The 21,667-nt window shown below is 39.9% G+C and overlaps 2 protein-coding genes across 8 annotated transcripts in view; both read right to left on the reverse strand.

The window, feature by feature from the left end:
- Positions 1-945: 945 nt before the first annotated feature.
- BBS10 (Bardet-Biedl syndrome 10) lies at positions 946-3,157 on the reverse strand. The gene is made up of 2 exons (XM_086749570.1): positions 2,973-3,157; positions 946-2,899 (listed from the first exon to the last, which is right to left on the reverse strand). The coding sequence occupies exons 1-2, from the start codon at positions 3,155-3,157 to the stop codon at positions 964-966; spliced, it is 2,121 nt and encodes a 706-aa protein (XP_086605696.1). The 3' UTR covers positions 946-963.
- Positions 3,158-3,739: 582 nt separating this feature from the next.
- The window catches only part of OSBPL8 (oxysterol binding protein like 8), a 91,709-nt gene continuing 73,781 nt past the window's right edge, over positions 3,740-21,667 (reverse strand). For all 7 annotated transcript variants that reach the window (XM_086749605.1, XM_086749596.1, XM_086749588.1 and 4 more), the window contains 14 exons: positions 19,711-19,945; positions 18,179-18,363; positions 17,321-17,402; positions 16,585-16,683; positions 16,061-16,157; positions 15,604-15,702; positions 14,226-14,323; positions 12,773-12,862; positions 12,050-12,186; positions 11,542-11,727; positions 9,159-9,246; positions 8,653-8,755; positions 7,953-8,058; positions 3,740-7,687 (listed from right to left, as the gene is read on the reverse strand). In XM_086749605.1, the coding sequence (XP_086605731.1) occupies positions 7,552-7,687; positions 7,953-8,058; positions 8,653-8,755; positions 9,159-9,246; positions 11,542-11,727; positions 12,050-12,186; positions 12,773-12,862; positions 14,226-14,323; positions 15,604-15,702; positions 16,061-16,157; positions 16,585-16,683; positions 17,321-17,402; positions 18,179-18,363; positions 19,711-19,945 (1,741 nt within the window). In that variant the 3' untranslated portion in view covers positions 3,740-7,551. The remainder of the gene's footprint in view (positions 7,688-7,952; positions 8,059-8,652; positions 8,756-9,158; positions 9,247-11,541; positions 11,728-12,049; positions 12,187-12,772; positions 12,863-14,225; positions 14,324-15,603; positions 15,703-16,060; positions 16,158-16,584; positions 16,684-17,320; positions 17,403-18,178; positions 18,364-19,710; positions 19,946-21,667) is intronic.

Here is a 21,667-nt window from a genome sequence, read left to right on the forward strand (position 1 = left end):
GAGGGTGAAAACCCTTGGGGAGAAAAAAAGAGTAAAAGAAAAAACAAACACACCACCGCCCCCCCCCCCCGAATAAAATGCCAAATGATCAAAGTCTGAACTGAAACAGTGACTCAGATTTTTCACCAAAACTGCATTATTGCCTGTGTAAACTTTTCCCATGATTACACAGCCTTTTAAAGCAGCACCAACAACTCAACCGAGCATAGTTAGAATTAATAGTTGGATGAAGTGATGCTGCATAAACTAATTTGCCAGAGCACATGCCAGTCAGTCAAAATATGAAATTGGTCTTAATTTTACTACCTTGACTGAAGTGAACTCAATGGAAAATAAAAATGCAGTATCTCCTATCAGACGAGAAAATTCTTCATTGGGATATACTGCAGTGGCCCACCACTGCCTGCCCCAGCGCTCAACAGGCTCACAACAACTAAATTTTTCCCATTATATTCAAAACCACAATATACACACACACACAAAAAATTATTTAAAACAACATTCAATCCAGCCTATTGTGAAGGCTAAAAAACCTCCTTGACTCCTTGCTTATAACTCGCAAGCTCAATGGCTCACATCATACTGGCAACTTTTACCGTGCCAGGAAAACTAACCACATCTAACTTGCATACACACTGAAACCTCCAAAAGAGGCAAAGTTCACCCTCGGCCAGAACATACGCAGGATTTGCTGCATGTGGATGCAAAAGACACTGCAAGTCTTCTGCAGTGGATATCAGCTACACTTTCTTATGTTTGAAACATCAAGTTCGTGCTGTTCACAACCCAGTTTCCCACAAATCTCAGCGGGCCAGCCTTTTTCTTCCTTTCCTTCTATGAAGAAAGAAGCATGTGAAGTCTCTGGGCCTATCTTTTAGTCTCTAGCACTGAATTTTGAGACATGTCCATTTGACAAGAAGACACAGGAGAACATATAATAAAAAATATTCTTTATTAATGATTTCAGAAGTCATCTTCTGAGTCATTAGCCTCAATTTTTTTCAGCGGCCGCTTAACACTAATTATTAAATCTATGGAGAGAAGCTCTGTAACACAATGAAGAACTGAAATGACTAACTGGTATTTGCAATACACTGATTCTAAGCCCTTCTCATTCATAGGCAGTGGCTGATTTTTTCTGAGTGCATTTATGGCTTTGAGATAGAATTTGGTAAAGCTGTTTTGTTCTGTTGTCCTGTATAAGCACTTGGGAATACTTAGCAAAGCATCAGCAACTGCATTAGATACGACAGTTAACTCTGACTGCTGAAACTGTTTTGCGTAGTACTGGATATAATAATGCAACAGGATTTCAAAGTAACCTCCTACTGGCAAAACTGATCCTGCTTCTATAAGGGAGTTGGAGTAATTCTGTGCAGTACCTACACAACTCTCTTCATGTCTAAATGGAATTATATTGCAATTTGTTTCCTCTAGATCTTTGCCAACATCTAGGCGCTCACACACAGTGACTACATTAGCTGATGCAGCACTGCTGCAATTCTTTTCATTGTCCACAAGTGAATCGCTTTCACAGTTCTCATGCATGTCACCCAAATGCTCGCATTTTGCACGTGATTTCTGTCTGTCTCTTGAAGAGCCACCCCTTTCAGTGGCAACACGGAACTCTTTGATGTGTGAGGTGGGATTTGAGGGCGTTTGCAAGTCTGTTTGCACACATGCTGGATTTTCACTTCCCTGCAAGTCAGGGTCTGTAATCTGTGTCTCCGTTTCATCCCTATGTGTTTTCAGTTGTTGTTCAGAAACCTGATTACTGTTACAAGAAATATTTTCTAGTACGAGTTGATTCTGAGTAGCTAAAGAATGCCAGCTGCAAATATCTGCGGCTTCATGCTGGCTTTCACCTTCTGCTTTGCATTCCTCCCTCTGATCAACTCCTTTAAATAGCTGCTGCAGCATTGTAAATGCCCCTTGTAAAGCAGCAGCATGTTGCTCATTAACACCATCAACCGGACCACAAAGAATTAGGCAATGGGGCTGAAAGGAACACACACTGGTGAAGCCAATGTGAACGCATCTCTTTGAGCCCAGCAACAAGGGCTGGCAAAACGTTGCCGCTGCGGTTTCAGTGATTCCTCCATGTATGTTATCACCAAAAGACGCATAAGGTGAGACTCCTGTGATTTCACAGATCAGGGCCATTTCTTCTGATGATAAGCACTCTACCACAGATACACCGTGTAGTTTTGCGTAGTAGATAACTACTTCCTCTTGCTTCACACTTGACAGCAACAGTTTAACATTGCTGCTCTGCAAGTATTTCATGCAGGCTTCCGTCCTCCTTGAAATCCAGCTCAGGGAGGCCTGATACTGACCCTCGGAGTCGACAACAAACTCGACGCCGGGAGCCGCGAGGGCCGGCCGGAGGGGCTCGGTGACCAGCACGGCTCGCAGGTCCCCGCCCGCTGGGCAGTAGGCCGCGAAGTCCCTGCGGAGGACGATCCCGGGCAGGACCCTGGAGCTCTCCACGGGGAGGCCGGCCACGGCGACGTGCAGCTCCGGGAAGCGGCGGCCGAGGAGGCGCAGCAGCGGCGGGTGGGGGTCGGCGGCCGGCACGCAGCGGCGGCAAAACTCCCAGCAGAGCCGCGCCAGCCGCCGCCGCTCGCCGGGCCCCAGCCGCCCGCCCAGGTAGGCCTCCAGCAGCGCCTCCGCCGCCGCCGCCCGCCGCCCGGGGAGAGCCGACAGCAGGTGGCCCCGCAGACCCCACGCCACGGCCCGCTCCAGCACCTGCGCCTGGAAGGCCCGCAGCGCCCGCCGCAGGCCGCCGCCGCCCCCCGCCGCTCGCAGGCCGTCCAGCACGGCAGCCAGCAGCACCACGAACGTCTTGGCGCCGTCCCCCGTCGCGGCGCGGTGGCTGCAGGCGCAGGCCACCATCATCCTGCGGGCACACGGGACGTTAGGCGGCACCGCTCCTCCGCCCGCCCCGCCCCGCCCCGCCCCCGCCGTCGTACCTGGCCGTTGGCGGCTCCAGGCTGAGCGCCTCCAGCAGGCGCCGCCCGTCCCGCGTGAGCACCGCCCGCCCGGTGGGCAGCACCAGCAACGCCCGCCCGCCCCGCGGCCCCAGGGCGCCGCGCACCGCGCCCGCCAACGCCGCCGCCTCCGCCGCCAGCCGCGCCAGCTCCCGCCGCGACGCCATGGCAACGGCCGCTCCGTCCGCCAGCCGCGCGCATGCGCGCGGCTACAGAGGAACCAATGGCCGGCGGGAGCGCATGCGCGGCGCCCGGAGGGGCGGCCCGACCCGGAGCCAGGGCCGGGGCCGGGCGGCGGCGAGGGGGAAACAGGGGAGCGGGCGCACAGAGTGGAGCGCGGAGGTGCGACACGTCTTTATTGGGGGGGCGGGCCTCAGCCCTGGGCTAGGACCGGCCCGTTTCCGCTGTCCGGTAACAGTTCAAATCCCTTCAACAACGAGTGAGCCCGCCCGGGAGACGTAACAGCACGGGAACGGCGACGACCGAGCAGAGGCAAATGGAGGGGGCCGGGCTGGCTGCGGTGAAGGCCAATTTTCCCACTTGGTCAAGCGAAAGGGCTGGGCAGGGGCGTATGACCAGAGACCGGAGCGGCAGCCCAGAGCCTGCCCTCGCTCCTGACCCTGTTTTACAGGGTGAAAAACCGAAATAATCTGTCTGCGAGGCTGTTAATTTTGGTTTGGCTGTTTCTGTAATAGCACAAGGTACTGCAGTTTCATCAGAACAACCACGAGAAATCCCTCACTCGTGGCTCACCAGCCAGAAGAGAGAATAATGTAATGTATTTTAGTAGTTGAATTCCCCACCCCGCCCCCCTGCAGCATTTGACAAAGCAGGAAAATTAGTGTTCAGACACGAAAGCCCTCACAAAAGGTCAGATGTTACATATGGCACAAACTTGACAAATCATCTTTACATGTCTCAGAACAGCAAGAAACCCTTCAAGAAGGCACTGTTTACAATACTTGAATATCTGCTCAATTTTCTGTGATTTGGGGATACCCTTGAAATAACAATAATTAAAAAACTTACAGATGCACAGAATCCGTGTTGCATGTTATTTACACAAACAGTAATGAAATAGCCTTTAAGAAACTATATGAAACATTGAATCCACAGCCTGTTTCATAAACACCAGTTTAGCAAAAAAAAAAAAAAAAAAAAAGAATAAAAGAATTCTGAAAGGCACAGGAGGGCAGCAAACAACTAACAAAAAAAAAAAAATAAACCAACATCACTAAATTTTGTGGGACAACCTTTCAAATAATTTATGAGATTTAACTGAGAGGGAAGGGGAAACAACCAACGTATACCTTCCTTAAGTAATGTCAACCCTTTAAAAGGAATCAACATGTCAAGTGCAAGAAACATCATCTACTGCTGAAACCTGCTACATTTTACATGGCATATTTACCTTTTCTTACCTTAGGTAATCTGTTCTTAACTAGGCAATCTGTACCTAAATGGCAAATTAAAGGCTTAGAGTGCATTTGAAAAACAAACAAACAAAAAAACAAACCAAAACAACACAACCACATGGCAACAAATTCTGAAAATATTTCCTGTACAAGAAGAAAAAAACAAAAGAAACAAGATTTGTAAATCAAATGTGAAAACAGGTGCTGTTTTAAACTTTAAAAACTAGTAAGAGGTCACAGCCCTCAAACATCTGCGAACTGTACAATTAATTTTTGGAACTATGTGCAGAGGTCAGTCAAGTACGTAATATTCAAGATCAGCTACTCATAGTTAAATAGGACAATGGTGATGCGCTGAAGAAAAGGCTTCATATATTCCTGTGGCCAGCTGTACAGGAAAAAAATCAGGCAAGAAATCTTTGTTCTATTCACATGAGGGAATACCACACAAAACCCAGCAAAACAGGCATAACTAGGTTTTTGATATACTTTTTAGAATTTAAGTTATCTAATCATACAGTAAAGCAGAAGTCTGCCATTTTATTTTTCAAAAAGTTTCATTTTATATCCTTTACCTTCCTGGATCATCACTAAAACCACTTTTACAACAGAATTAAACTGTAAAAAACAAGTTGAAAATGAAAATATGCACAGGCATTTTGTCTTGCTCTGTTCAAGTCTTTTACTTATCTTGAGCTGAGCATGAATTTAAGATACAGAGTATCTGTTTAGTCTGACATTGTCCAACACCACCCTGCCAGCCAGCTGGCTGGGTCAAATCCACACTTCACACCGTGCAGTCCATGTAAAAATACATGCAAACTCTGTTGTTAACTGACCTTGAATAGAAGTGATTAAAAAAAAGGAAAAAAAAAAAAAATCAACATGAAAGGGCAGAAGGACATTTACAAAGGAAATAAAATCTTGTAACTATCAGACAAGAGTTTCAGCACCACAGATTTAGCAGAGTATTATTTTAGGAGATCGAAGTTATTGCCCAAATTCTCACTCATTTCCTCTTATATTACTCCCATGTGCAGAGTATGCTTAAAGACTTGTAATGGATCTTAAGACAGGTGAAGCTTTGACATCTGAATGTGGTAATGAATGGCCAAATTCCAGGCTGAGAACATTAAATGAATGCTATTACATTCTGCTTTCTTTATGCCATGTTATATGTGGCTAACAACTTCAGTTTCTGTTTAGAGACTTAATTTAGGGATTTTTAATTTTTTTTTTTTTTTTTTATCAGTGAGGGACTTTATATATTCACAAATTTTACGTCATCAGCTGCAGATATAATGGAAGTCCAATCAAGTTTGGTCTTGCCCACATATACAAGATGACTCTGGTTAAGGTACCACATTCCAGAAAATTATTCAAGACCAAACTATGCTCATATGAAGCTGTAAGAAATAAGCAGAAGTTGACTGCTTATGCAGTAAACTTTTACACAGCTGAGGGCCAAAGAAGTGGAAAGGTAAAAGAGAAGGGGAGGTGTGTGAAGATGTCAGCCACAGAAATATATGAGCTAGACTGACAAAAAACAAGTAAATAGTATTTTCACTAAATACTGGGCGAGACTGATGCAGGACAAAGGCAGATCACCTGGAGAGTCAGGGAAGCTGCCCAAGGCAGAGGGATAACCAGGCCGTGGCAAAAAGCCAAACGTGATCTTTGAGCTGTTCCACTGCGCAGGATGGATTTGATTTCTGAGAGGATCATCTGACAAGAAACTTGGGTGCCCTTTGCGTTGTGTGGCTCATCCTCCTGTTGTGTCATCTGCGTTACCTGGAGCACCTTTACAATACCACAGCCCTCTTCTCACTCAGTATGCTTGACTGGCATAAGGAATTCACCAAACACTGGCAATGAACTTTTTTTTTTTGCTGGAATTTTACAAGTTCTATACATGCACATATTTCTTCAAATAAAAACGTCAGAAACCCTGGTTTTAAATTGAAAGTTAAGCTTCACATTAATTTGTATGGCTACGGCATAATGAAAAGGTGCATCCGTATGTTCTGTTAGGTAGTATATACTGCAGTAAGGAGGAATTAAACAAAGACTTAGGGTTTCACTGTCATTTGTTTTGATATGTGTGGTGTTAGCCATCCCACAATTTCTGAAGACTTTCCCCTTACAAACACATGTGTTTTAATTTGCAAGTGAACTCAAGATGGTGCCCAAATTCTGTTCTATATTGTCTGCCTTCTGGGGGGTTCAACTCAAGCTACATACTAAGCACACCTTCGCATTTTGTTTCAAAAATAAGAAAGAGTCCTGGCATCAGCAGGCTGTTTGCTTCCTGTGACACAGTCATACACGAAGGTAAATTCAAAGCTGTAGATTTATCAAGACTTACAAACATACCATAAATCCTTGACATTTGCAATTCATGACAGAGTGGACCAAGACAGTACCTTTCTGGGTGCTGTACTGTTAAAAACGTGCTCTATACAGTAGATGCAGGAATGTTTTTTGAAGAATCTGAAGTTTTAAAACTATAAAAATAAAACAGCTGGCTTACAAGCCACTATAGTAATTCAGGATAAAAACTGTCATACTTCCAAAACAAATCAAAGACATTACATTGCAGGATTCCCAAAGACTTCAGCTTTTTACTTGCCAGTTCCTAACACTCATGACCTTTGTATAATAATGTATTTGTTTGACCTTAAACAAAAGTTTACTTCCAAACACTCAATGCCATTTACAAAATCTGTTGTCTACTTCAAAAGTTCCTTTGTTACAAAAATGGTAAGTTTATCGTTTATCATTTTGCCATAACAGGAATCACATCCTACCTACAGGGTCTGACCTCTGAATTTTTAACTTCATCTATTTTGTGGTGAAGATTCATCAGTACAGCGTATGACATAATATAAAACACAAGGCTGATGTTGTATGTCTGTGAGACAGAGGCACACACCAGGAGCAAGAGTGTACTGGCACTTACACAATTCTTACTTCAACTGGGTAGATGGGAGTATGATTCTGAACCATGGATGCTGAGGCAAAGTTCAGTAAGTTGTTGCTACAGGGCTCTTTTAGATAATATTGCATCACTTAAAAGTCCAACTTAAAATACAGTCCGCAGTAACAGTTTGATCGTTCCAGTTCAGAAAGGCCCTTGTTCACACTTCCTATTTGAACAAGAAATTAATGATAAGCTGTAGCAGAACCACGAGTAAAATGAAGACATAGTGCTTAAACTGCAAGAAATGGTAGTCCACAGGTGGTGAATTAGAAGTGACTCTATTTCGTAGAGCCATAATGTCCCTGTAAGACAGAAAAAAAAAAAATCCTGTAAATTACAGTTAAGACAACTCAGCATTTTCTAGTATGCTAGGGCTCCCAACAGAAGAGAGGAAGAGAGTTTTTGATGAAAATTACAAAACATCAATGAGTAATCAACATTTGGGAAGAAGGGTAGCTTAAAGACATCAAGGCTCTAAAGCCGGAAGATACGTACCAGCCTCCAAGGAAAAAAAGCTAGAAAATTAGTATCCTCTAAACCTTTTTAAAGCATTTTACTTAGTACTACCTCTTAATGTCTTCTTGTGTTTCCTTTATAGATTCAATGGCACTCTGCAGTTCACCAAGGTCTGCCCCTTTTTTCCTTATTCTTGTATTATGCTTCAGAAGTTGCGCTAGAAAGACACAAAAGCCAGATGCAATTCACTTACAGAAGTGACTGCTAAGTCAAAAAAGGAACAAAGTACTAATGACAAACTAAAAAAGCTGCAAAAATTGGAAAGTTTTCTAACTAAGCTTCTATTGAAAACTAAAGCTTTATTTCAGAGTCACCTATAGCACAGAAGGACAGCAAGTTAAGTACTTGGAATATCTTAAAACACTCATTGTATTGTTTAAGTTCTGCAAGCATTATTAACAACAAAAATCTGTCTTCTAGCAACATATTGATCTACAAGGTAAAATGATTAATTTTGTTTTAACAAACAGTTTACGAACACAATTTTTTCCCAGATATTAAATATGTGCCACACTTAAGCCTACCTACACTACATACTGGTGTTTAAAAGGATAGGAAAGTTTGCAGTTAAAACCACAAGCCATGCTACTTCTTTTGTTTTTCTAGACTGTGCTTCACATTGGGTAGAACTGTGATCTAAAGCATTATTTCATAACACAAACATTGAGATAAGAAGAGTATGTGTGACTACAGAACTCTGTTTCACTGTTATAAATTCACTATTTCTGTATGCAAATGTATCTTTTCCTACCTTCACTCCCGGAGGAATCCTGGTTATCAGGCTCCGGGGATGAGAAACCACACTCCCCTTTCTTCTGACCGGCTGGCTTTCGTTTGATTTTTGGAACGCTAACCTACAATTGATAAAATTATGAATTATTTCCAGAGAACCAGAACTGTAGCAAAGCAGCACAATCTAATAACAACAGTTAAAAGCACAGTATCTAATAGAAGTCCAAGCTAAAATTTTTGACGTATAAGCAGCCTGAGGTTTGTGCATCTTCCTATTTAAAGGAAAAGTCACATTAAACTGTTGAGATCAAGTTTGCATATTTCATATTCCTATCCAATCAAGTAATCTCTACCACTTAGGACACAACACAGAAGTGAAAGATTATGGATGGAGTAAACTACATTTTTGTAGGCTAACAATAGTATTTTCCATCACTCCCAATGCTTTGATGACCTTCATACACATAACACAATATGTACAAGTCCCTGGATCTTGCTGCACGTGCTAACAGAACTGGAACGTACCATTGGTGTCCGATGTCGAACTTTTGTTTGGATGGTGCCATCTTTTTCAAATTGGACCATATCATTCAAAGGGTCCCATGGCCTGGTACTAGACAAAGTGAATATAATTGATTAATACCACAGCAATTTAAATGAGAAATATTTTCCTGCTCAGAAATTATTTGGTATGAACAAGTTAAAGGTCTCTCTCCCTATATAGAAGTCCGACATAGAATAAGTGATCTTATCTTCCACCTATAGCCCAGTTCTAACCTGAAGACCCAAGAGAGCCAAAAAATAAACTTCAGGTCCAGGTCAAACCCTCAGCCAGCTGGTAAGAGTACAAGATTTTGCATTAACCAACAATATCATTATGAATTTATCTGGCTAGTACTAGATATTTGTCAAACACAAGAGGTTTTCTGGTTAATGTACAGTTATTACTTCAGAACTACAGGGAAATTAGGGGATTTAAAAAAAGTTGTTATTATTTGGAATCCTTTTTTTGTTTTGTTTCAGTTTTTTTTTTTTTTCTTTTAAAAATGCCTAAGAAGGAGAGGTTAAGAATCAGTCACCTCAAATCTGCCTTCATCCCAAACTGGCTAATGGTAATGAAGACTGGTTTCCAGAGGCACTAATAGCTATGCACAGTTTGCTTGTTCTGATTTATTTTACGAGTGCTTTTCCAAGTACAGGTGGATACAGAATTAAAAAAAAAAAAGTCAAGCAAAAGACACATAGCTCACTGAGGAACAAGAAGCCAAAAGTAAAGACTGACAACCCCACTAATTACAGCCTTTTCAGGACAGAAACTGCAAGTCAGCTGCATGAAGATCATTCTGACGTACAGCTTCAGCAAGAGTAAATTAAGCCTGGATTTCCTTTTATTTCCTTCTGTATGTCTTAAAATGTTTGTAGCTGTTTCAGATTTGTGCACATAGACTTGCATTTACATCTGAGCTTAACCTGACTTGAATTAAATGTCATCTAAGGTAACTGGGTAAGAACTAAGCATTGCTCTCCCAAAGGTCTTTTGTATCTGTAATCCAGATGCCTAAATCCATAATCCAGATCTTTAACAAATTCCACAGCTTTCACAGTAAGTGTAAAAGACTGCTCTCTGCATCAGCCAGGTAGTGGGATGTCATTACTGCATAATAGGAGACAAATTTATTCCAGGGATTGCTGACAGTGCAGACTGCTTTCTAGCACGCAGTAAAATTTCCGTGGCACATCCTTGAACTACAAGGCATCAAGGAGACAAGAAATAACACAGATTAACAAGGGTAGTTCTTAAAGCTGCAGGGGATAAGTGCAGTACTTTTCCTGATAGTTCTACACAGGGTTCAACAGTATGAGCAGTTAATTCAGCTGGACTATTCAAAACTCTTCAACAGGAAGAGGCATCCACAGCATTAGAAGGTTCAAACTAAGAAAACTGTTTCACAAAGCAGTTAGTCAGTTGGGGAAGTCACTGCTGCTGGATGTTTTAGGTGGTAGAAGTCTGCACAGACTTAAGAGGAAACTAAGGAAATTCATGCAAAAGAAATCTACTGAGAGTTGTGAAATACACAGAATCCCTGCTTGTTTCCAGGAAACCTTTGAATTGTAAATTTGCTGGACGCATGAAGAGTACTCAGGATTTTTGTACTCTTCCCTATACATAGGCTTAAGCTACTGCCTCAATATTGCCACTCTTGTACAGAAAAGTGAAGGGTTCCCAGATTTAGCCATGGGAATATGCTTCCAGCATCCATGGTTTAAGAATTACTTAACTCTAAGCATATAATCTTTGGATATTTTATTTTAGAATCCCTGAAATACAGAAGTGTGCTGGGTATTGAAAAAGAATCAGCAGAATGTGAGTGTTCTGTGAAAACTATCACTAGTAAAGGGCTCAGCTCCAAGCTGGCTCTTGCAAGCATTGGTGAGAACAGAGAATGCATCCCAGCAGTCAAGGAGACAGCTACATCTTCATCTTCTGATACAGATCATCCCACAAAGAGATCACAGACACTTACGTGCGCAGGAGCAGAGCCACCTGATCCCAGCATTAACCATTGCTGTAAATCTGTTAGTGTCAGAGTTATTCTAACAAATTAAATAGCTCAGTTTGACTAAGCAGAAAAGTCCATTGCAAGTTACGTGAAACATGGTGCACTACATTAGCAATCACTGCCTCTTCAATACTAAAAGTGCCAAGTTCAGCTAAAAGATTATGCATTTTAATTAATATACACAACTAAGATTATCAACTAGCACTGTGTATTTCATGAATTTGAACTCATTTATATATCTAACTTTTTTTGCTCCTGAAATCACAGGAAGAGGCTCAGCAATACTACCAAGCATTTAACAAGCTGTTTTTGTTACAAGCAGGACTTTGTACAAGTTCAGCACTCACTCAGCGTATTTGTAGTGCCATTCTCCTGTGACTGAATCCTGATCGAACAGCTTGCATATCCACTCTTCACCCTTAAGTTTCCTCTCTTTGGCACTCTTTCTCTGAGCTTCTTCCAGAACGTATTTCTCTTGAGTAGCTTCTGTTTGGTCTTTATTATTTATTGCTCTTGTCACTTGTTGCCAAAGCCTGACAAATGAGCAACATGGAGAGTTACAATTTGGTTGACAGAAAAAATTGCAAACTTTTCCTTAATTATAGGCTAAGTAAATGTACCAATGTCTAAACAGAATATTACCTTGTTGTGATATGTGTTTTACCTATATTTCCATCAAGACTTTCCATGACAAAGATATGTAAATAATGATCTTGTATTTAATGTTATTGCTTTCTTGTTTAACAGGCCAATATCAGCAAATACGGGAAAGAAAAATAATAATTTGTTCATAATTTGGAAATGATGACTTTTATTTTATCAAAATAATTATACATGATTCTGAAGTGAACTTACTTCTCTGACTCAAAGTCATCTTGCTCTTCGAACTTCACTGTGTATCTAGGTAATCTACGCTGCTTGATATCAGATGTTGGGTTCCAGAATGTCTCTGAAACATCTGTCTTCTTGTCACTAATAGTAACTTCACTGTCCTGTAAAATATATAATTCCATTACCTTAATTGTAATAATCTCAAAGAGTGCCCAAAAGGAAGGAATAAGCAATATTTTTTTTTTTTTTGTAATGAGAATTTCTTTTCTTTCAGATGCATGTAGTTAGGAAAAATTACATATGCTATCTTTAAAATTCAATTTCTGCACTCTGTGCTAGTTCTAACTTGGAAAAGAGATGTAGTGGAACCATTACCACATTAAAAAAAACCAGTGGTACTGGTGTCATCTCACCAGAACTAAAGAAAGTTTAAACATTTCATGCTGGTGCCATAACAATTCTTCATAGTACTAACACATATACTAAAAACATTTCACAAGATGAAATGTATTTTCTTCATGAACTATTCAAATGTACACAATTTTTCCACCTTTTAACAGCTGTGAATAGCACTATGTTGATTCTATACTTTATTGAGAACTGTCTAACTACAGAGATGCCTTCTATAGAAGTAGAACTTAAACGCTTTTTTTTTTTTAAACTTGAGTCTTTTTTGTAACTAAGTACTATTTTCATCTGTCTCAACTATCAGCCAGAATTTGTAAAATATCATCATTCTCTACTTACCCAGTGACCCTCCAAAATAGCCAGAACTTCTTTGCCAAGCTTAATTTTCCCTGATATTTGGTTAACACTGTCGTTGTTACCCAAAAAAGGCTGCAAAACAAGAATAAATACTTCCACGTTTGTTTTAATAGGAACTTATTTTTGCATTTATGTTTAGTGTCAAGGAAAAAAGTGCATTTATGAAGTGTGATGTAAATAGCCCTGATGGCTTTTAATATTATGACTTCTTCCTATTTAACCCCCCATCACACCTAAAACTACAGTAAGTTGTCCTCTCATGCTGTATTTTCACAGAAGATTTGCTGATCAAAAGCATTTTCTAAGAAATGTGGAAAGAAAAAAAATAATGCAGAAAACAGTGACACAATGCTATCCTGAAGGAAACAGTCATTTTCTACACTAATTTCACCACTTTGCCAAGGACCATTTGTTACTAGAGATCAAGTTTTGCAGAAGCAACAACAAAAATTATTGCCCGTGATTTTCTTTGGCATTTTTGACCGTTGGTACATGTATCTGTGGGCTGATGAGGCAAAATATCAATTAACACAGCCTCCTAACTTTTCTGTTTCCCCTATAATTTCAACTGAAGAGTTTCCCTCTCCACGTGCACACTTCTCCTTAACAACTGTTTGTTCATCTTTAAATCAGTTTCTGCCTCAAACATGGCAAATGTATTTTTTCAGAAGTACAAGCCATCTCTAAGTAGTTCAGAAACCTTTGTTTAGCTTTTGTGAGTTGGGAGATGCTCTTACAGCAAGCACAGCTGCCAAAAATAGCCTGTATAGCACTGGGCATTAGGCTGATCGAAATGTTAGCCAAAGCCTTCCCATCATCTTTATTCGAAGTGTCATAAGCAACTTAAATTTTAGCCAGGAGGGAAAACGGGAACCTGGGTCTGAGTTGTCCTTCAAGGGCTCTCCAGAACTTTAAAAAGATCCTGAACATTTTTAGAGAATTAAAAATCACCAAGGTATATTAATGACAATCACAAAATACCTGAACCGCTGATCAGGTCACTAAGCACTTCCCCTGTTCTTACACTTTCCTAGTGTTGCCACTGCAGGAGATAAGACAGATCACTGCTTTTTCCCCACTGGAGTTGTTCTTAAGATTCAGACAACGAGCAACATGTTTGCATCTCTTATCCCCAGAGAGGAAGACAGTACTATAAGTTTCAGTCAAAACCTCCAGACCCAGAAGAATACATTAAAAGAAGAGATGACAATATAATTCCTTTTTTTTTGGTAAAAAAACCAGAACAACCCTATTTGCTAGATACACATAGCTGGATATGTAGCAGTTAAAAGGAAAATTCCTCAGTTTCCAAAGAGATAAGACGACAATTCAATAATACATCAGATCATATTTAAGGAGTGACCTGATTTTTTAATTTTTTTTTTAATTATCATTCTGCTCATTCTCCTTGTGCCCACTCACAGCATTTACTAACCTTGAGTTTGAATTCAATTGTTGCACTGTAGCCAGTTTTCTCACAGGTGATGTTGACTGTTCCCCCAAGCTCTAAGGTCATTGTGCCATAAAGAATTCCTGCAAGAGAAAAAAAAAAACCAAAAATAAAACAAACAAACAAAAAAAACCAAACCAAAACAAAAAAAAACAAACCACCAAACAGCTAAAATAGATATTTGTAACTGAATGAGACAAAACCCGTAAGTTCTTTGGGCACAGTTCCTAGAGTAAACACATCTGTGCCAGAGGAAAAATAATCTTTTCAGATGACCTTTCCTAATGATAAACATGATCTTTCTGCCAAATAAGAAAATAACCCAAACAGAAACAAGAAGATCTAAGTGAATTACAGATAAGCAGGAAAACCAGTTTATTGAGACATATATTTGGCAGCATATGCTGCTGGCTCTAGCAAGGGTAGTATTTAGTCTTACTGGAGATCATTGGAGGAGGGAAAGCTTTTGAGGTTAAAGACAGGAAAATAAGTCTATGACAAAAAGAGCAAAGAAAAACTTCACTTGAACAGAAGCAGTATATACAGTCAGACCACAGGCGAAGATGATCTTGGAAAACCAATATAAGACAACACTGATCACCTCTCTAAAGATTTTCAGAAGTACAAGGTTGACAATGCTGAGTTCACTTTCTTTCCAATGATTACTATCTTTCCCTCTGCGATCCAGCTTTTTTAACACTGAATATATTTTACATACAGTGGATGCATGTGCAAATGATTTTTTCACCATACACAGGGGAATGTGCATGGTGAAGAAGACATTATAGTTGCTGACTATAATGCTTCTGAAAGAAAATTCTGTCAGAGAATACATGGGTACATGAATAAGTAACAGTTAAAAAATCAGCAATATATTTTGTACTACCACTGACCTTCCAAGAAAGCTTTACAAACTACTGACTGATTTCTCATAGTGAAATTAGAGACAAAGGGTCATGATTTACACTCAGATCACACAGTGAGGGGTAGATACTACATTGCCTCTTATGTTTACAAGAGGAAAATACTGGAAAAGCTCAAAACTGTTCTTTAAAAAAAAGTAACTCAAACAGTAAATTACTGTCATGTAATGACAGATAGCTATATTTATGCTTTTACTATTTATGAAAAAAAAAATTTTTCTGTGCCAAAAAATAGATCACTGCTTAAACAATAGATGTATTTTTCTCCTGATAAAATATGTGGAAGTCGAGAGCCATCAAAGTTAATGTTCAGAATACTCTTCTCAGATGACAAGCTTGAATCTAACACAGTATACTGTTCAGAATAATGAACTATTTAGAACAATAAGCTTCTGTTCTCATAAATTTGTCATCTAGAGAATAAAAAAAAAAACTACTACCTTTACAATGAGCATATGGCATTGTCATTACATAATCTTCTCCCCTATTTAGGAACGTTAGCCGTCCTTCTCCATCTAGTATGGCAGATAATGAATTCCCTAAAATTCAAAGACAGAAAATCACATTTCTCACCCTGCAAGACAACAGCCAACATTTCTTAATAACTGAGCAATAAAATTAAGAACATCAGTATATTTAGCATTGCAATATAACCTGTCTAGTGAAGCCACTGTAAATACACATCATCTCCAATTAAAAATTAAAATACTCCAAAGGTAGAAATTAATATTCTGAAGACCAGCAACAAAAATTTGTAAGGAAAGGATAATACAATTATGGAAACCCTGATTTTTCTATCACTCTTCTTTTATCCACAAAACACAGCTCATTTGCACCTACTTTATACTTCTCAATAAAGGTAAAACAAAAACAAAAAAAACCCAACCCATTATTTACCATAGAATTTGGATTTGGCCAGAATGCTACCACTAAGGCAAAAACCATCCTTGCGGTTGCTAACATAGAAGGCAGATATTGGAGGATGATGGGATACCTGTTGAAAAAACCACACATTTTTAAAAAAAGAACATGCAACATAGTATAAACCTTGAGCTAGTAATGACAGAATGCAAAATTCAAGTCACACATATTAGAATACAGTTAATATACGTAAAACGCGACTGTAATCTTTAAAGATAAAGATCAAGCAAACATTCTTACTGAACTTAAAGAGTTAAGAAAATTAGCACCTGACTTTTACTGGAGAAAGAAGAAATAAATACTGGAAATACATTTCTCTGTCTCTTTAGGAAGACACACTGAGACACATCTGCGAAAGAACTTACGCTCACCAAGAGAGCTTTTAGGGTACTAGTCATACACTTAAATCCATTTTCTGAAACTGCCACATTGTTTGTCTACCACAAAAACTCGATGTATTTATTTTTCTGCAAAATATTTGAGCTGGTTATTGCAGCTACCTGTTCTGCAATGTAGAAAGTTTTGCTATTTGTCCTTGGATGAATCCACATGCAGCGGAAAGTCTCACCAAGTATAGGATTGTATGGCTTTTTTAGTCCCTAAACAGAAACAGAACAGAGAGTCACCGTACAATGCAGGTACGGAACTTACAAAATACTTTATCAGTCTGTCACTGAAGATAAGACATACGTACAAAAAAATCTTAATATATATGCTCAAGCACATTGTACTTTATTTCATCATTTGAATATTATGTTCAATTACTCTGCTCTTAATTCTAAGGAAATTGACATAAATTTAGTGTATCTGCTAAACTATTCCAGGCTACACATAAGGACAAACAGAATATAAGAATTTTTGTAGGAGAATTATTACAGACTTTTTGTCTGCAGTTAGGTACTAAGTACTTTCTTCTTTCAATATTGTTTCCCATCAACATGATTATAATCAGAATATTTAGTGTAAAGCTCCAACTGCAGCACATTATCACTGAAGAATGGTAAACAGAACTGGCTCAACTTTATCACAAAATGTTTAGTTCAACTTCTGCTCCAAGGGGAAAAAACCCAACAATTGAATATAGTCTATTTTAAGCATTGCTAGGGACCAAAAAGGCTTTTAAAAAGTACATAACAATATAATTTAAAAACAAAAAAGTTACTCCAGCACAGCCCTAAGCCCTGAAACTAGACACAATGACTAAAGCAAAGACAAAAATAATATGTGACAGGACACCTTTGGCTTTTTGTAGAATCCTGACAAATACCACTTCACTACTTTTTTCATGCGGTTGTAAGCATTCTCTTCAAGAGCAGCTCTATGGAACAAACAGAACACACAGATCAAATATCAATATTGTTTCGATTACAACATGATATAAATTGTTGTGATATATCTTGTATCTACGAGTTGACTAAACCAAAGATTTTGTGATTTGCAGTACTGCAAAACTTTCAGCCTGATTGCATAAGATTCAGTTTTCAAATAAGTGTCTGAAAACGTAAATCAAACCAAAAATCAGAAACAGTATTTCCATAACAGAGTCTGTTCTTTGTAACATTAAATCCTGCTCCATCCCCACTGAGGTTCTTCCATTTATGAAAGGTGCTACTTCAGAGAACTGGCCTACTTACATACAGAACTTAATGTTGAATAATATTTTAATTTACAGTCTTAAATTTATTAGCTACATTTGAGCAGGCAACTATAATTATGAATGGAACTTAACACTGTATTTAAAAGGTTAACTGGTACTGTTTTACCATTTTAAATATGCCTCCTAGAAAAAAGAAATTAAACTAATTTTGAGAAGTCTTCTAATCAGTATCCAAAAGCTAAACCAGCAATGTCTGTAACACAATTGCTATTACTCAGGGGGGCCAGACTTCAAGATGTACCATATGAGCTCCTAGGCAGTTAGCTTTCAGAAAACAAGGATATCTGATGACTGATACATTGTCAGACAAATATTCAAACTGTAAGCAGTCTACAATGTTGTTTAAGTAGACTGGATCAAACACTTCAGCATACACTGTTACCCCATTTTAGTTTAAAAAATAAAAAGAACGGAAATCAGAGACAGGATTGACTCACTCGGACAGAAAGTCTGCGTGGTAGTAGTAATCAGACAGCTTGTCCAGGAAAGAACGAGGTTCCAAGATAAATGTAGGCAGTACAACCTTGGACAAGTCCATTCCTGGCCGGACTTGCTTCAGCAGTGTCCAGATCAGGCTTTTGTTTTCTTCTGACACTACTTCTGTCTGAGCAGCCTCCCCTGCCTAGGGTGAACAAAATATTTACAGAAAGGAGAAAGAAAATAATCCTCCAGAAGACAAGTCAACATATTCTAAAGATGCAATGAGAATGGAAAATGGATACGTAAAATGAATGACTCAAGCTGAAGCAACTATGGGAAAAAAACCCAAGTTTCTCTAAATACACTTATGATACATCTTTAGTGAAGTATTATAAATATATTATTCAGCATTAAAAACTGCATTTGTTTTCATCAGCTCTAAAATAGAAAAAATTGACTTAGAATGTTGTTCAGAAAGCTCCCATAGTCCTTCTCTAGGCATCAAGTACATTACCCTGTGTTCTCATGTGCAGGATTTATACATCAAAGGGCTGCTCATTCTATGAACTTTTTGCTACCATGAAAGCTGCCTCATTTATGTTTTTCACTGTCTTGACCAGACAATACCATCAGTGGTTTTCCTTAAAGAAAACCACTACTTAGGGGTAAGTACCAGCAGCCACACTCCAATGTGCTCCTTTCTGTCCAAGAAGGGAGATATTCTTCCTTACAGTTTCTGAAATCAAAAGCAAAGAAAAGCTTCTTTCCAGAACAGTTCTAAAACGCATGCTCAAGAATTTATTGTCAACATAAACCCAACTTTTCCTAAACTAATGCTTCTTCTAGAAACAATACTAGGAAGCAATAAAGGAAGAAATATTTATGTCCCATAGGTACGAAAAAAAAAATCTCATAGTTGGCACTTAAGAAGAAAGGGGAGATTCCTGAAAAAGATGATCTCAATTTCTGTTACTAAGTTTTTTGGTATCTTTACAGGAAGCAAAACATACAAATTCCTCTCATATTAGCCTATGTAGATATGTAAGACAACCTGCAGAAGTAGAATAGCAGCTCTGGGGCATCATATTAGAATGCAAGGTGACATCAAAAACACCGCAAGCCTTCCACTGAATTCTGCAGACCTCACAGTTGCTTAACTCCTCTCTTGCAATAGAAAAACAGAGGTGTCAGCTTGCACTAAAATCTTCAACTTGAAGATTTTTTATTTTAAAAAAAACAGGAGTAAGTTAATAAAAACCAAATAGAAATAACAATGAATGGACAGGTAGACATGGTCAACTTCTGCAGGTGGCCCTTTCAAACTGAACACCTTCTGTCTGAGCAATACTCGAGATAAATCTCATGATCTCTGTCAAAATCTCAGGCACAAGCACAAGAGTGGCAAAGCAGAGCAGAACGTGGGTGAACAGGACTTTTTCCTCCTCATTATTGCTGAAAATAAGAAAGACAATCCTGCACGTCAGCTTTCAAGCGTATCAGCTTTCTATTTGGAGAAGCTGCTCGCTCACTGCATCAACAGCACTTTTACCTCCCCAAGTTCTTCATGACTCTGTTCTACATAAGTAGTTTCCTTGATATCAATTGGTTCTGGATCGACGTAAGAATCGTCCTGTCGCTCTGATGTGTCACTATCGCTTTCTTCGCTTTTCCCCAATCCATCATTATCAGATTCCTCATGGTCATGGTCATTTTCCTTATCAGATTTGTCGGAGTACATATCTTGATCTTTAAAGTGATGCCTTTCAATTTCACTGTCATTTAACCTACAAAAAAGACTAAATGAATCTTCAACTTCACACAATAATTTCATGTTTCTAAACCAAGATATTAACAAAATACAGAGTAAAATTGCAAATCAGCTTAATTGGAAACATACAGAATGTATTCTTCTCACTGAACTGTCAAATGTACCAAGGGACCTACAGTGGCCTTCTAGTCCAACTGCCTGACAACCTCAGGGCTGACCAACATTTAAAGAACGCTGCTAAAGGCACTGTCCAAATGCCTCTTAAACACTGACAGGCTTGGAGCATTGACCGCCTCTCTAGGAAGCCTGCTCCAGTGTTTGACCACCCTCTCAGTAAAGAAATGCTTCCTAATGTCCAGTCTAAACCTTCTGTGATGCAGCTTTGAACCATTCCCACGCATCCTATCCCTGGATCCCAGGGAGAAGAGATCAGCACCTCCCTCTCCACTTCCCCTCCTCAGGAAGCTGGAGAGAGCAATGAGGTTGCCCCTCAGCCTCCTTTTCTCCAAACTAGACAAGCCCTAAGTCCTCAGCTGCTCCTCACAGGACATGCCTTCCAGACATTTCACCAGCTTCGCTGCCCTCCTCCGGACACATTCAAGGATCTTCACATCCTTATTAAATTGTGCGACCCAGAACCACACACAGGATGCCTGGTGAGGCTGTACCAACGCTGAATGCAGCAGGATAATCACCTCTTTTCACAGGCTGGTTATGCTGTGTTTGATGTACCCCAGGATGTGTTTTGCCCTCTTGTCTGCCAGGGCACAGTGGATATTGTGCCTACTGTCAACCAGCATCCCCAGAGTCCTTTCTGCAGGGCTGCTCTCCACCCACTCCTCTCCCAATTTATACTTGTGTCTGGTGTTACTCTGTCTCAGGTGCAGAAGCTGGCATTAGTTCTTGTTAAATTTCATGCCACTGATGATTGCCCAGTGCTCCAATCTATCTAGATGCCTCTGCAAGGCCTCTTGTCCCTCGAGAGAATCAACAGCACCTCCTAGTTTGGTATCATCACCAAACTTGCCTATGGTGCATTCAACTCCTGCATCCAGGTCATTGATAAAAACATTGACCAGAACAGGCCCTAGTATTGAGCCCTGAGGAACACCACTGATGACTGGTTGCCAGTCAGATGTAGCCTCATTTACTACATCCCTTTGAGCCCTGCCATTCAGCCAGTTCTTCAGCCAGTGCATTTTGAACTTGCTCATCTCACACCTGGACAATTTATCTCTCACAGCAGCCTTCTCGACCATATCAAAAGCCATACTAAAATCCAGAAGAAAACTACATCCACTGCCTTCCCTTCATCCACTAGGCAGGTGACCTTATCACAGAAGGATATTAGATTAGTTAAACAGGACTTTCCCTTTGTGGATCCATGTTGATTGAAATGTCTTTCAGTAGCACCCAGTATGATCTTCATAATTTGCTCAGGAACTGAGTTTAGACTAACAGGTCTGTAGTTTTCTGGGTCTTCCCCTCAAGCTCTTCTTGTAAAGTGGAATCATGTTGGCTAGCTTCCAGTCAGCAGGGACCTCCCCAGACTCCCAAGACCTTTGCTAGATGATCAAGAAGGGTCCTGCCATAACATGCACTAGCTCCTTCAGTACTCCGGGGTGAATCCCATCAGGCCTCATGCACTTAGGAACTTTCAGTTGATACAACTGGTCTCTTACAATTTCAGTGTCCACACACAGAAAGTCACTGTTCCTGCACTTGTGGTCCTCCACAG

Source organism: Chlamydotis macqueenii, chromosome 1 (genome assembly GCF_036417535.1).
Source record: "Chlamydotis macqueenii isolate bChlMac1 chromosome 1, bChlMac1.mat, whole genome shotgun sequence".
NCBI classification, from domain to species: Eukaryota; Metazoa; Chordata; class Aves; order Otidiformes; family Otididae; genus Chlamydotis; species Chlamydotis macqueenii.